Source organism: Hippoglossus hippoglossus, chromosome 7 (assembly GCF_009819705.1).
Source record: "Hippoglossus hippoglossus isolate fHipHip1 chromosome 7, fHipHip1.pri, whole genome shotgun sequence".
NCBI classification, from domain to species: domain Eukaryota; kingdom Metazoa; phylum Chordata; class Actinopteri; order Pleuronectiformes; family Pleuronectidae; genus Hippoglossus; species Hippoglossus hippoglossus.
Window position 1 is genome coordinate 4,393,270 of NC_047157.1, and position 16,164 is coordinate 4,409,433.

Below are 16,164 nucleotides of genomic sequence, written 5' to 3' on the forward strand. Positions count from 1 at the left end.
AAATGCTCCCAACAACACATTGTAAATCTATTGTTACTGTTAGGATATTTTTTCTTTCTTCATGCTTTGGAATAATTCTCTAAGAGAAAAACATGATCATTGTTAAACTAATCCAGGAGTAATGAACATCTTTTTTGTATGATTTCTAAGTAGCACGTTCATTCCCACTGGATGTGGGTGTTAGTGTAAATCACACTTAATCTCAAAATATGTGCATCATGTTTGTGTTTATATTTGACCGAGCAAATCGGGCGATAGGGTGCCAAGGGCTGGTAAGTAAATAAGTAAAAGGAAAGTAAGCGAAAGAAAGTAAATTGGCTCCATGAGCATAGAGTCACATCTGTCATTTGTGTTCGTATTGATGAAATTATGATGTTTTTACCCAGTCAGAGATTAAAGGTGTGTCTGATCTCACTGTCCTTCTGTGTGTGTGTGTGTGTGTGTGTGTGTGTGTGTGTGTGTGTGTGTGTGTGTGTGTGTGTTGGTGCAAGCAAGATATAATAGATATAGAGAGAAAAAGAGCGAGGTCAGCAGGGGCTGAGTGAATCAATGGGCTGTACACAACTCTACAATGCCTTACGTTTTTTACCCATTTGAAAAAAAGTACAAAAAATGATGTGGCAGTCAGTGTTGACATTGTGGTGGTGACCACAAACCAATCAACATGTGTGTTTATTTTCTGTTATTGCATGTCTTGACATTTCTGTTTTATAACAGTAGGGTTAGTGAGTCATGCAGGAGATAAAAATAACGTCAGTGTTTAATTTCCTGCAAAATGACGGTGGGGTCAGTTCTGTGTATGTTGTCTCTCACCTTGTGAAAGCTGCCGTAGAAGAGTCTGTAGACCTGCGGCTGGTCGAAGGTCAGTTCCTGCACCTCTCCCCTGTAATCCAGACTGAAGTACACCAGGTGCTTTGTAGTAGCTGTGGATAAAATTCACTCATTTATTACGTTATTTCTTACATTAAATCATGGGGGGGCGCTAAAGACAGGAATGTCAGCTATAGTTTGGTTTGATTTTGCTGGGTGCAGGGAGAAACTGTCTGGGTATAATAAAAAGCTTCAATACATAGCTTTTTTCTCAGTGAATTGCTTTGTCTGCAGGATGTTAGAAAATAATGAAAAATACAGCTCCAAACTCCCTAATGCCCGAGGAGACATATTCATTTGTCTTGTTTTGTCTGACCAACAGCTCCGAACCCACAGACACTCAATTTGTTATCACACAAGACAAAGAAAACCAGAAAATCATCCAATTTATTTTATAACTTCCAAGTTATTGGCTTCTTCGCTCGTCTTCACTCTTCCAACAATACAACCCTACGACAGAAGCTGAGACTAGAGGGATGAGAAGAGAAAGATAAGAGAAAGTCAGATGCATACAGTAAATGTTACTCACGGTCTAGCACCACTCCCATCTTGGGCTGGAAGTCATTGTCAGTTAGCTGCCACAGAGCGAAGGGTTCCCTGGGTGTGTCCTGCAACATGCGGAAGGCGATGCTGATGGTGTGTTCTGGAGAGAAACCTGCAGGGTGGATAAACCTGGAGCGATAGAGGGAAAGATTGATCAGTTCATTCCCAAGGTTTTCTCTTCTGAGGAAACCATTAGATGTGTGTGGAATCTGAATGATAAAATAATCATAAATACACTTCAGTCAGACAATTCACATTTAAATGTTTATTGCAACCGTAGAACAGGTTAGTGTTTGGCGTCTACGGTCTGACTTAATCACTCTCCCAGATATGATTTCATAGATATGATGGGAGTGATACGCAATTATTTTTAACCCCCCGTCGGAGCCTACAGGTGGATGCTGGGGGGGTCGAGGGGCTGAAGCAACTGGCAGCAACACTGACGCAGCAGCGGGGGCAAGCAAAGAGATTGATGGGAAATTTTCTCTGCTTAAATAAACCACAGAACCATGAAGCTGCAACAACGCTGCGGCACAAGGAGATGTTCAGTTCAGTTGTTGTCGTGAATGCCCTATTGTCATGATCTACAGCGTCCCTTACGCCGATGAGTGTATGTATCTATTGAACGTGTCACGTATCTAAATCACACCAAATTCAACACCACGCCAAATGAGAAGCTGATAAGATGAACGGTTCTTGAGATGTGTGAGCCACATACAGACAGAGATTTCTGGAATTAGTAGATAGATAAGACAGATGCCTGCATTTTAATGTTGTTCTTTTAATTTTATGAAATACTCACTCACATATATTTTAACTCACTGTTGTGGAAAATAAACCTCTGTAGATTTGTCTTTCTTCCTTCCATACTCACTCATTACACAGATTTGATTGCTCCAGGCGCATTTGGAGGTTGTCATGGCACCAACAATAAATTGCTTGTGCAACTTTTACTTTATACACAGCAAACCTAATGAAAACAGCTGTGATCATAGCACAGATAAAGTATTTAAGTCTGTAATGAAGACTACAGGCTCTGTAAATTGTTCATTGATCGAGGCTGAAGACCAAGGGTGACAGGGTCTTTGCAGGAACTCAGATTGGTGACTTCCCCGTCTGTGCACAAATCATCCCTAAAAACTCACTTTTCCAAACGGCTTTTATAAATTCTTTTATGTGCTATATCCATTGTTGTCTATGAATTTAAATGGTATTGTGTTCTTTTGTTTCCCATTTTTTAATTTCTTGATTTTTATTTGTCCCTCTTTGTGAAGGACTTTGTAACGGATGTTTTGGAAGGTGCTACATAAATAAAGTTATTATCATTATTATTACTTCGGTTAGTTAACGCAGGGCTGCATCAAGACAAGGTCAAATCCACAGTAGAGGGTGAATGAAATGTGTCTCACTTGGTGCTCTGTGTCAGTTGGACGTCTCTGAACAGGGTGTAGGTGGGGACCGTGTTGAAGACAAAAGGCTCGGCTGCCACACCTTCCACGGACGAGTGAGCGCTCTGTGTCAGACCAAATGCTTCCATCATGTCAAACCCTGACACAACACACACACGACAGAAATAAAAGAAGGCACATCATGTCGACAGTTTAAATCTGAGGTTTCAATCATTTTAAACAAGTCTTTTAAGAGACAGTTTGTAGTTCTGAGTGAGGACAGCTGCTCTCACCTTTAACAATGCTGTTTCTGATGGTGACTTCAGGGCACACTGAAGAGAACACAAGAGGGCAGTGTTGAGCTTTCAAAATAAAGGCTGACAAACCATCAGGTGAAGAAATGTTTTTTTCAGCATTTTCACTTCAGACAAAAAACACTCAATCTCACAATGCACTCCAGGTATATTAAGATAAAATTGCTCTTGGCTATTAAATATGATTCATTGAAAACTGTATCATTTTCTTTAGAAAAATATTTCAATGGCCTCAATTACGTTTGAGTGGTCTGAAGTCATGTAAGAAGCAAATTAAATTGAAACTATTAAATAAAGCATGTATCATAACGACAGTACTCGTGATTTCAACCACTTCGCTAAATCTAATTGTTACGCATTTTCTCATTGTAGTAATATTTAGAAAAATAACAAAACTGATGTATTCCTTCTTTTGCAGTGAACCTGCTGTAGTCACCTAAGGACCGCCTGTCAATGTCCATTCAATTTTAGACTGAAATGACACAAATATGCTTATTGTTCTAATCATGAGATAAAGACAATGAGCTGATGAGTGACCTTCGTTGTGGATTGGATACATCCGGGGATGGATGGGAATTCTGGCTGGAGCTGTGGCTGTAAAAGGAACAAGAAAAAAAAACAAGATGCATTCAAGCAACAACAAAAATATAAAATCTTTAATTCATTCTTGTTTAAAGATCATTCACTGTATGTATCTGTCTATAGAAACAGTAACTCAATTCAACACCTACTGATTGATTTTGTACATTATATAGAGGAAAGCAGCCAAGAAATTATGTGTGTAAATCATTTATTTAATAAGAAATTCATGAAAAGCAAATGCCAGCCTTCATGGTAATCTAAAGCTGCTTTCAGACAGGCACCGAACTCTGGACAATCTCAGCACACTCTCTGGAGGGGATGTATGTGAGAACGCAAATGTCAGAGTGAGAGCCTCCGTACTTTCACCAGAGTTTCTCCTGCCAGCTCTCTAGCAACAACTTTGGAGGATTCACCACGAGAGAGTGGGGGTGTTGATAATGTTTCTAACATGTGACAGACAAAAAAAAAAAAAAGTGTCAAAGATATCAAGAGAGCTTTAGGTGATAAGGGCTGACACAGGTGTTGATGTGCTGTAAACAACATGTCATCTCCGCAGCAGAATTATTACGTTACTTCCTTCCTGTCTGCTCAGCACCCTTCACCAGCGGCCTCATTGATAACCGTTGCGTAGGCATAAAACGGGCTCTGAAAAACTGCAAATGTTGGGATCTATAAAAGCAAACTTGACCAGAGAATGTGCGCTCTTGTACACTAACTCTGACCCATGCATATGAACATTTTGGAGACGGAAAAAAAGGATGCAGATGTTTGGAGGTGAACTGAAGCCAGATTATTGATCCACTTCATCATTAACATTAAAACCAACAGCGTTAGTTGTGCAAAACAGTTCCATAAGAACCTTCAATCGAAAAAGATATAAAACAATTTACAGCAATTTACATTCAGACACCATTAAACAGCAATTACAAAAAACTATTCACTTTCAAACTTTTCAAACAACATCCACTGATGTGTGAAGTTATCGGTCTGATTGCTATATATGAAAATATATAAATACTGCAGTGACACTCGTGCGTAAGACTTGGACCTTTGTGCTGAACTGACTCCCACTATAACGACTCGACAGAAACAAACCATCCCAGTACAAAGACAAGTTCTCACCACTCTGGTTTATTAGCCGAGAGGTATGTGTGTGGTATGATTTACACTGTATAATATTTACCTTTCTATGTAGAGCCTCTTTTAATTAATTTAAATATATAATTCTGTCAAATTTTATAGATTGGGGACATCACAGCTGTCTCTGAATTTAATAATCGTGCAGTTTTGGATAATTCAAATAAGTTCATATTCTGACAGTGTAGAGCGGTTATTTTTTTGGCTCCACCTTTGAATTAGATCCTTTATTTAATTTCAGGTTTCGTTCTTTCTATCGTCTTCACTCTAACTCACTGTATTATCCTTACACTGTATCAGTGTGTTTTCTTTATTAATGACATCCAACCAAACACCAAACAATCTGTCTTTCTTGTTGCGCTCCTTCTTCTCATCGCTTGATTTGAATGTGGGCGTGTAGAGGACCCACTTTGATGCAGATCCACGTACGAACGTTTCCAGGTGGACTGGGAGTTATAAAAGCTTTCAGTTGTGCGTGAGCACGGTTTTATAAATCGGAATCTTTTTTTGCGTACGCCATTTTTCGGCTTTTGTGCGCACGTACACTTTTAGTATGAATCCTTCACACTGTTATATACATGAAGCCGTTGAACACTCTGGAGATTCCTGTGTTGTTGTGAACGCACCTGACCGGTGTCTCCTACTGCGTTGTTCATGTGTAAAAGGCAAACTCCAGAGAAAGTCTGGACCCCATTGTGGGGACATCCTGAGGAGTTCATGTCTGAAAATGGCTGAACTAACTTCAAAATATAACACACTGTGGATGTTTGTGAGATCAAACCTGTTGGATGGAGAATGGAGACAGCAGCCCCCTCTGCTGAGCCGAGCAGCGAGTGCACACTGATGCGATACAGAGTCTCTGGTTCCAGATCAGTGAAACAGTGACTGCTGCTGGACTCATCGACACTTTCTTCCTTTGTTTCTTTGTCTACACACACACACAAATAGACATAACACACATATGTTCACACCGATGGGTAAATTAATAGTGGTTACATCAGCTTTACGAGCTGCCAGTTAACAAACTGTAACTGATTTAACTCAAGATTACCTTTGACAGAATGGATGACAATACGATATCCATCGACAGCAGACACGGGTCTCCAAGACACACAGATGCTGGAGTGGTCTGACCTGACCACGCTCACACTGCTCACCCGCAGACTGGCTGGAGAGAGAGAGTGTGAGAGAGAGAGAGCTAAAACTATCTTTCAACATGAGATCTTTTCCAGCAGGTGATGATTTCAAAAAGTCATGTGTATCTCTTCAGAGTGTTTGACTCACTGGTTTTTCCCTGAGCTGAACTGCTGCCTCCTTCTCTGTTGCGGTACTCGGCGGTGACCAGGATGCTGTAACGTGTATCTGGTTGTAATGACTCGAGCACCACCCGCTTTTCATCACCTGGGACCAGTACCTGAGGACAAGAAACTTACAGCTAAGCTTTAAAACAAAACACACATCTGTCAATACAATCACAGAGATTTTTTACAGTGAGCTCAGAGCAGCAGAATGATTAAAATGACAAAGGATGAAGGACAAAGCAGAGGAGGAGGAGGAGGAGGGGACGATTACAGTCCACTTACAGTGCTGTCCTGTGTTTCAGCTCCAGTGAGTGCAGTGTAAGACACACGATACTGGAGGACGTGAGCGTTGGGAGGTACCCAGTTGACCACCAAGCTGACCGCAGTCTCCTCAGAGACTGTTGCGCTGGACGGGCCTCCACCTGACACTGCAGTGAAGATACTTATTATTATATTATTATAAGATTAAATCAGTTCAACATATATTATATATAATATTCATATTTAATCTCTATTGTCCCACAAGAGGAAATGATGCAATAATTTTTGGCAACAATTTGGCACAATAAAACATCTGCAGAGCTGCCGTTCCCTAAATGTTTTTCACCCTGCACCCCAATGCTTGGGTGGAATTTGACCAAACTTGGTGGGAAAAGTATTTATTATTAATATTCTGGTATCTCCAGATGATTATGTTTTGCAGCTGATAGGTCAAGGGTCAAGGTCAAAATCAACAAAAATATGATCTGAAAAACACATCTATTTCTCTGCAAATAATAGAGAGACAATCTAAAGCTTAACTTGTTTAGAAATGATTCGCCATCATATGATGTCACATTATAAGCAATGTCAGAATGAAGTCAGAAAATAACGTCAACATTTAAAAACAAAATGTATTTTTCAAGTTACCTCTGCAGCCTATAGGACGATAGACACAACCCAAAGCTTCAAACAATAATATATGATCATATGTTAGAAATGACATCAGCATGACCTCACAATGAAGTCAGCAAAATGATTTTATATAGTGTAGTAATGCATTAACTTTAACTGTAACAAGTAAGACCAGAAACACATTCTACAACTTATTACCTCCCTCAAAGTGGGAGAAGCAACAACACTTAGTGGAAGGATGAAGTATGGGTCAAGAAGAACCAATTCAATCTTAGTGCAGTAATTTCTTTTCACTTTATTTAACATTTGAGTTTTTCAATATTTTCCCTTGATTTCTCAGATAATAATTTATGGATCTTGATAAAAAAGAAATCTGGCATGTTTATGACACTAATATGTATGAGTTTGTGCACTTTGGTGCAGATCCAAATAAAAATATGGATCAAATGATGTAGTGGTTTAATAAGGGAACTGTTAGGCCCTTCTTGAGGGTATGCGCTCTACTGAGTGTGGGTTTGACTCACAGGTGCTGTAGCGTATGGCCACAGCTTCACTCTGAGCTCCATCTCCATAAAGTGCAGACAGAGAGATCTGGTATTCCTTATCGTCCTCCACCCCCTCCAGGATCGCTACTTCACTCTCGCCACTAACCCTCAACTGAAACACACAACAGGGACACAACAGAAACTTTTATATTGACCATTATAACATATAATGTGCCGCAACCATCCATTTGTTCATGCTTACCTGTCTCAGGTCTCCTCCACTGAGGGAGATCCACTTGATGAGGTAGGACACTACATCACCGGCTGCAGCCTCCCAGCGGACAGTGATATCACTGCCTGAGAAGTTAGTCACCCTGAGGTCTGAGGATGAAGGCACCTTCACTAGGAGAGAAGGAAAAGGTGGGAGCATTAAAATAAAGGACACTTTATCTGCTCTGAGTTTTTTCATGCAGAATTAATTTTAGGTTATTTTTACACTATGATTATAATTCTGATTACTTTACATATGATTATGCTTGTCTTACGTGTGGTGACGTTACTGGTGAGTGCTGTAGAAAGGCCTTGTGGGTAGTGAGACTGCACTGAAACCAGGTATCTGGACAAAGACGACAGATTCTGCACCAGCACTGAGTTCAGTCCTGCTACCTCCACCTGGAAAGATATTTTGAATGAATGACTGAAACAGACCGTGCTATAGTTACAATACATTTTGGTTCTTTTAGATGTATGTCAGAAAATAAGGAAATAAAAAGAAAAACATAAAAATGTTTTGTGCGTCTGTGTAATAGTTTATTTTAAGTTAAACAAAAATGCATTTTATTCACTTCTGGATATGTGTTACCTTCACATTTCTTTTCTTGTTTTTTTGTTTTGTTTATGTTTCTCTTTGAAAATAAAGACACGCTCTCAGCTCTGAGGATGGTTTTGGAGACAGAAGGTTTAACGTTAGTGTATATTGTTAAATGACCTGCTTGACATCACTGCCGTGGTTGGTGCTGTAGGTGATTCTGTGCCCAGGGACATCCACAGCTCCAGGCACCCAGCTCACCCTCAGCATACTATGGGTCACCATAGGAAAGTAAACACTCACAGGTGACGGCAGAGGGACTGCAGGGAGGCAAAAAGTGAGGCAATAAAACAAAGAAAGACAAATGAGTAGTGAGTGCAGTGACGCAATTATTTTATCTGTGTCATTGTTAAGCTTATATTGTATTTTAATAATAGAAATGGAAGCGAGAATAGTAGGGAAGGTCTGTAAGAAAAGAATAGAGAGAAATGGTAGGAAAGGGAGATGAGAGAGACCCTGTTGAGAACTGGTTATTAACATCCGCCCTGAGAGACCTGATCACAAGTGGAAAATGTTTGTGTTATTGCCCAGTATTAAAATGTGTCCTGAATGTCTCCTGTGACCACTGGTGATAGGATCTCATTTCCCTGCTCTGCAAGCAAATATCACATACGTCATTTGTGTTTGTGAAGTCCAAATGATATTGTATTTAACCAGTCTGGGTTTACAAGTGTGTTCAAGTGGGAGACAGATACAGAGAGAAAGAGAAAGAGAGCAAGGCCAGCAGTTGCTAAATGAATCAACTATATATTGATCTGATCACTCAGGACCGATGTAAATACCACGTCTGAACAGGGTCAAAGAAAAAGAGGAAAAGATGGAATGACAGCAGAGTGAATTATAATGACAGAAGTAAAGGACAAAAATGGGAAGGAGAAATACAAAAATGTGAGATAGAAATGACAAAAGTAAAGAAACGAGGGATGGGGATCTTTTGGCATTGTGGGGGTCTTACATGTGGTGGCTACAGCAGTGACAGGGTCGCTGGGATCCTCATCATAGAGAGCATACAGGGTGACTGAGTAGTCTGTTTCCGACAGTAGCCCGGACAGCTCCACCACTGTCTGGTCTGCACTGAATTTCTCCTGCAATTATACAGATACACAGTACACATGTGGAGTTAGAGGATTACTCACATTAGTGCAGCCTGGAACAGAAATCATGTGGTAATAAACCTGCTACAAGTTCTCACGGTAAAATGACATCACAATGAGTGAAAAGGAAATGAACGATTACTAACAAGAACATGTTAATCTCTGTTAACCAGCTATTTAATTTGGTTTCTAGCAGTAAATACTCTATTGAGATACAATTTCAAGACAATGTTGGCTCTTTTGTTGCATCATATGTGTGAGGACCAAAGACAGGAGGCAGGGAGGAAGTGATAGGAGGATGAAGGGAATGACAAGAAATATATTTCTACTGACACACACATCACTCCTCCGTCTGATGGGACCGATTTTTTCCACATTAAATAAAAACAGCAGTGAGAAGTTTATTTTATGTAACTTTTCTACACATAGAGATCAACATCCATCCATCCATGCTGCTAACAGAGCAAACAGTTATAACTTTCAGTGACTTCCTACAGGCTTTCAGTCATGAGGCACCATCTTACTTCTGCTGGTTCCTAGAGGCTGATTGGTGAATTAAATCCATCTCTGTGTGAATTTCTATTTCCTTTGATTACATTTGTTTGTTGTCTAATACCTCCACACCAGAGGTAATACACCAAAATTAGAAGGTGTACATGGGTTTTTTAAACACGGGTAAACACGCAAAATCTTTTCCAAGGACACTCTGGAATGCAGATATGAGGAGCCGGACATCGAACGATCCCCCATTCAGTTAATGGACAACACTCTCTACCCCCTGAGCCACAGCTGCCCCAATAATGGGGCAGATCCTAAATTTTCTTTCACCTCCTTTAACATTGTACGGGTGTTTTTTTAAGTTCTCACCAATTTACCAAGAAATAATTCATAGATCTTGATGAAAAAAATAGGGCGCATTTAAGGGACTGATTTCTTGAAGTGTGAGCCGTTGGGCTTGATAGAATTTGAAACAGACTGAAATAAACCTTAATGTGCTTTCAACAGAGAGAAATCCATTTCCCACCTCTTTGGCGTCGTCAGGCTCTCCATGGTTGAGAGCTGAGTACAGGATCATATACTGTGTCGCGCCAGGCGTTGCACCCCAGCTTACACGCAGCGTGCTGAAAGAAGAAGGAGTCACCTCCAGGTTGGCAGGCATGACGAGGGGCACTGAGTCATGGAGACAGGAAGACACAGAGGAAATAAGAAGAGAGATGTTTCAGGAATAAGAGCGACTTTGACGAGGGCCAAACTGTGATGGCTCGACAACTGGGTAAGAGCATCTCCAAAATGACAGGTCTCGTGGGGTGTTCGCAGTACGCATCAGTTACTAGCTAGTGACGTCAGTCTTACGTGTAGTGACAGTTCCTCTGAGCGCCAGGCCAATGTTGTTTTCATACACAGGAAAGATGGACACATGGTACAGTGTCTGAGAGGAGAGGCCTTCCAGTAGCACAGTGGACTCTGAGCCAGCCAGTACCACCTGGAAACAAAGCATCGCTTACACTCACAAAAAATCCAACACTTCTAATATTCTGTAAAAATTACAATTTTCTATGAAAAGATTGTTTTCCCATCCCACACGCGAACACCAGTATCAACACAAAAAGTGCAAATGAAGCATATTTCCTCCGAAGTATAAATGTAAGTACAAAGTAGAGGCTGCTTGGAATTATTCACAGTGAAATATGAGTCTGCTTATGCACAACTACCTAATTTGGTAATAATGTGTGCATGGGGAGGTTTCTCACCTCCTGTGGTCTCTGACCCTCTGCACTGTGGTAAACCACCCTGTACTGTTGGACTGGCTGAGCAGGATTGGTCCAGTGCAGCTTCACTTCTCTTGAGCCCAGATCAGAGAAGCGCAGATCAGTAGGACTAGGGTAGGAGAGCACTGGGTCGTCTGTGGGTGCAGGCTCCATTCCTGAGGACACAGCAACAAGGAAATTGCACATTAGACCTCAGTGAGATATCATTAAAAAACAAACGTCTGACAAAATGCTGAGAATAGAAAGACAGGTGGGCAGACAGACACTAGACAGACAGTTGATTGATAGATTACGTTTTGAAATGCCACGGTCCTCTATCCTCCCACACAGGATGTGGACCAGTCGTGCCACCAGTTTACTGAGCAGAGGGAAGTCGTTGACATTGTAGACGTTCAGATCCACAGGCTCTGAAGCCACATGTCTCAACTCAGCTTCATCAGCGTTCTTCACACCTGAATAACACAAAAATATAAATACTTCACACAAAGAGCATTTAGAATACTGTACCTTCAAAAACACTGAAAACATTACAGGAGCTGTGTTACTGGGTAACATCGATGAAACCACATCAGGCATAAATTCATCATATCCCAGAGGCTGAACAAAATAGATGTAGACTACTAACAGTCCCATGGCCACAGAAATATTATATTACATTACATTACATTTAGCTGACGCTTTTATCCAAAGTGACTTACAATAAGTGCATTCAACCATGAGGGTACAGACCCAGAACAACAAGAATCAAGAAAGTACAATTTCTTCAAAAAAGCAAAACTACAAAGTGCTATAAGTAAGTGCCATTTAAGTGCTACTAAATTGTTAGTTTAAAAATGTTATTCAAGGTATAGTTGGAAGAGGTGTGTTTTTAGTTTGTGGCGGAAGATGTGTAAACTTTCTGATGTCCGGATGTCCAAATACAGCAGAAAAACCAAGCAGCCCCAGGAAAATGCAACAAGGTACATCAATCAGCCACAAAATGAAATCCTCTGATGGGTGAAGTGAAGAACACTGATTATCTCAATGCAATGGCACCTGTCAGGGGCTAAGACATATTAGGCAGAAAGTGAACAGTCAGTTCTTGAAATTGATGGATTGGAAGAAAGAAAAATGGGCAAGTGCAAGGATCTAAGTGACTTTGACAGGAGCCAAACAGCTGTAACACTGAGCAAGAGAATTTCTAAAGCTGCTTTTGTTGATGACTGATGTAAAAAAAAAATTAACAAAATATCTCAGGATGAAAAAGACACGAAGATATATAGGTCTTGTGGGATGTTACGAGTAATACAGTTTTCAGGACAACATGAGAACTGATGACAGCACAGGTAGATACTACATCTTCAGGTGTCCTCTGGAGTTCATGCCTCAACGAGTTTGAGCTGTTTCAGTGGCTCCGGGGGAATGACACAATATTAGGAAGCTGGTTTTAATGTTGTAACCCATCAATGTAAAGGCAGTTCGTCTTCACAACACCTCACACTCTCTTCTTTTCAGTCTCACCTACAGCGATGATCTCCACGCCGGCATTCTTTAGCCTGTGGGCCGCAGCAATGGCATCATCCTGAGATTTCCCATCAGTCAACAAAACCAGGAAAAAGGGTGTGTCCGACCTTGCTCCTGCCTCGGCCCTCATGTTATCCTCCATGACGTGGAGCAGCGCCTGGCCTGGGAGATGGATGGATTGGTGACACTGACAGACATGTGGTACATACTGTAGATTGACAAATAGAATTAAAGGTGCATTGTGGGATGTGTTTACCAGTAAATGTGTTTCCTCCTTTATACCTAAAGTTCCTCACTGCCTCCAGCAGTTGATCTTTAGTGGTGAAGTTGTTGAGATGCCACTCAGTGCGAGGATCTCCACTGTACTGGGTGAGACCTGGGACAAAAATATTACTTGTGCTTTATCACAATCTAAAGAAATAATGAGAAAATCCTGACTTGGCTGTTTGAGCAAACAGCAAATTCTGCTCTCTGAGCTCACTTCTTTCGTGAATGAATAAAAAAAAAAAGAAAAAACTTTTCATGTTCCTAATTAGCTCTCAGCATATAGGATTATATAGAGTGGTTGTTAAGAGGCTCCAGTTGGTTGCTACGGCATTTATAAGTTGTTTGATTGGGTGCTCTGTGCTGTTACTAGGGCATAAATAAATGACTATTTTTGATATTTAACTTCCACTTGCAGCTCAGTAACATGCAGTGACATGAATGGAGCAGAAGACAGGAAACCCACTGTGTGGCATTATGTCTACGTGAATGCAAAGAATCCAGAGAGGAAAGTGACCAACGACCTCACCACCACACAGTCTGATTCTCACCGATCTGAATGTTGTTCGGCCCGATGTGAAAAGGTGTCACAAGGCCTTCCAGGAAGTCTCTGACGCGCCTGAAGTTGGTGCGCCCGATGCTCCAGGAGCCATCCACCAACATCATGATGTCCGCCGCTGCGTTGCTGTCGCACTCAAACGGTTTCCTTGGAGAAATGCCTTAATAAAAGGAAGCATTAATGAAATATTTTTGACCTGTTCCAGAAACGTTTTGAATCAAAGCCGAAGAGCATCGAAGCTACTCCGGGGGTGGGGGGGTCATAACACCTTAAAAACACACTTCATGTTGGGTAATCCTTTCATTTGTCACCTATCTGTCTTTTAGAGAGTACAAGAGTAAACATATGGTTTTAAATCAGGAAACAGATGGCCCTCTGCATTTAGGCAGGCACAATGTCTGTGTTTACACGTGTTGACAAATATATGAACATGACTGAGTTTCTATACATGTGTATGTGTGTGTGATCCCTTGGATTATGAGGGAGAGGACATATGTGCCCTGCAGACAACAGGGTGGCCTGTCATTATCCTTTCTTTTACCTGTTCCTCCCTGTGTAAACACTGTCATCACATCTCAAACCAACACTTACTGCTCTAAAGCCGTTTGTTCCCCCTTAACCCATGTGATGATGGCCAGATGTTCCTTAAGATAAGCTGCTAACTTCCTGCTTTATTATTACAATCATGGTTTGGCTCATGAAAGTAATAAATACAAAATTAGCTATTTAGATCTGAGGCTACAGCCACATTACTACGTTTTTGTTAGAAAAGCATCAACTCTGCTGCAGAGTCTTAGAGCCACTAAAATGGAGAACTTTGCAAACGCTGCTGGCCCAGTTTTAGTTTGAAAACTCATGGGCCGCTTTTTAGTCTAGATGAGCATAAATAGAAATATTTGGAAACAATGACCGCTTGCTGATTGGGTCTTTTCAATCATGACGTAGCCTTCACCGATTCGTCAGACTCCTATTACAAGGCCCCATTCTGGAAGTAAACTACTGGCAATAGCTTCGGCTACAGATAATCAATTACAAGCGTTGCTGACCCTGTTGTCTTTGCTAACAGCTGTTGTTCAGTTAAATTCTGGATTTTACTTTTTCGAAATAGCTGCCTCTCGATTGTAGCTTAGCTCTTTCTGCAACTGACAACCAAATGCTTCCTGTGCACACTAGCACACGCATGCCCAGTGTACGTGAGTGGTCACGTGATATGGGTTTTTGGGCATGTTAGTATGGATATGGATTAAAACTGATAAGGAGCGACAACCCTCATGTGGACAGAGATTCTTTAGTTTAAAAATGTTGTTTTCAAATGATAATGTCGTATGGATGTGGACTGAGTTCATCACGTCATGTTTTTTGATACACTGAAGAAAAGAGGTCACCTGTAACTGGCTGGGTAGGGAAGGGTGTCTTCCGGGGTCTCTCCTCAGCTGGTTTACCCTGTGTTGTCCCTTGCTCCTCCTTGTTCTCCGCCTTAGACCGACCCCTATCTTTATCTTTCTTCCTCTTCCTCTTCTCTTTTGCAGTTTTCTCTGTGGCCTCGTCAGGGGGCTCAAAGGGGGTTTCTGTAGCCGGGGACGCTGGAGCAGAGAGGGAATGGCAAGCACATGGGTGAGGTTACAGTAAGATAAGCAAAGATTGTTGTTGAGGCTGTACATGACAGGAAATCTTCTGTTGACGTTACATCAATCTGATTTCCTGTGTATCAAAGAGAAAAGTGAGAGAAAACATGACTTCTTTGTTAACATATAAACATTGTTTTTATGATTAATAGGTTACATCTTTTTTCCTTTTTGTCTCGCCCCTGCTTTCATTGCGTGTCCCCTCTTGTTCTCTCAAGAGAAACACTCCCCCTACTGTTGCTGGGCTGTCATTATTGTGTGTGTATATGTGCCAAAGCCATTTGGTGTAGCCCTGCATAACTACAGTATGCTGTATGTACAGTGCACCTATGAGTTTGCTTGGCTGTTGGTGTGTTGGCAGCTTTTCCGCTTTCCGCGTCCGTCTCTCAGCATTATAATGAGAGAGGCCGTGGAAGATCAGAGCAGACAGGCTTCTGACTAGGACAAAAATAATCTCATAACATCACCGATGGCTTCAGGCTCTTTGCACTGGTTACTTCCTCGTGATAGTGAATCACTCAGTTCGAAGAAGGCTTTGTGTAGCTAGACACAACTCTTTACATGTGATGGGTTAGGCCTGTGAGCTTTTCCAGGTTAACACCAAGGGATACATTAAACTGAGCTGGCAACTTAGATTTGAAAAAGACTATAAGTTAATATTCATATAGTTGCCACTGTCTTAAACCTTAATATACATTTCTATATACTTGCCTTGGACTGACTCGATCACATAATACAGATGTTCTTCATTTATGCTGCTCATGTATTTTTTTTACAAAGTAAAGATTGGTTTTATGAGTAACTGGGGGTTTATGCAGTTTCCCTGGATATCACTTTATGATTTTGCATTATGTAAAAAAATTGTTATTAATATCAGGATACAATATCAATACAGACACCAAAGTGTAAAAAATAACTATCAAAATATAATTTTCATCAATAGCAATATAACAAAAGTTCAGAGTTTA

At 40.9% G+C, this 16,164-nt stretch overlaps 1 protein-coding gene across 3 annotated transcripts in view; it reads right to left on the reverse strand.

Annotated features, from left to right (window-relative positions):
* LOC117765058 (collagen alpha-1(XX) chain) overlaps window positions 1–16,164 on the reverse strand; it is a 37,473-nt gene that overhangs the window by 7,485 nt on the left and 13,824 nt on the right. For all 3 annotated transcript variants that reach the window (XM_034591296.1, XM_034591295.1, XM_034591294.1), the window contains exons 6-27: window positions 14,957–15,154; window positions 13,564–13,731; window positions 13,005–13,124; window positions 12,746–12,910; window positions 11,539–11,697; window positions 11,228–11,400; window positions 10,830–10,959; window positions 10,501–10,646; window positions 9,338–9,467; window positions 8,503–8,642; window positions 8,060–8,186; window positions 7,777–7,916; window positions 7,554–7,686; window positions 6,418–6,563; window positions 6,119–6,248; window positions 5,886–6,002; window positions 5,616–5,762; window positions 3,653–3,709; window positions 3,095–3,133; window positions 2,823–2,961; window positions 1,400–1,542; window positions 814–923 (exon numbers count right to left, since the gene is read on the reverse strand). In XM_034591296.1, the coding sequence (XP_034447187.1) occupies window positions 814–923; window positions 1,400–1,542; window positions 2,823–2,961; window positions 3,095–3,133; window positions 3,653–3,709; window positions 5,616–5,762; window positions 5,886–6,002; window positions 6,119–6,248; window positions 6,418–6,563; window positions 7,554–7,686; window positions 7,777–7,916; window positions 8,060–8,186; window positions 8,503–8,642; window positions 9,338–9,467; window positions 10,501–10,646; window positions 10,830–10,959; window positions 11,228–11,400; window positions 11,539–11,697; window positions 12,746–12,910; window positions 13,005–13,124; window positions 13,564–13,731; window positions 14,957–15,154 (2,957 nt within the window). The remainder of the gene's footprint in view (window positions 1–813; window positions 924–1,399; window positions 1,543–2,822; window positions 2,962–3,094; window positions 3,134–3,652; window positions 3,710–5,615; window positions 5,763–5,885; window positions 6,003–6,118; window positions 6,249–6,417; window positions 6,564–7,553; window positions 7,687–7,776; window positions 7,917–8,059; window positions 8,187–8,502; window positions 8,643–9,337; window positions 9,468–10,500; window positions 10,647–10,829; window positions 10,960–11,227; window positions 11,401–11,538; window positions 11,698–12,745; window positions 12,911–13,004; window positions 13,125–13,563; window positions 13,732–14,956; window positions 15,155–16,164) is intronic.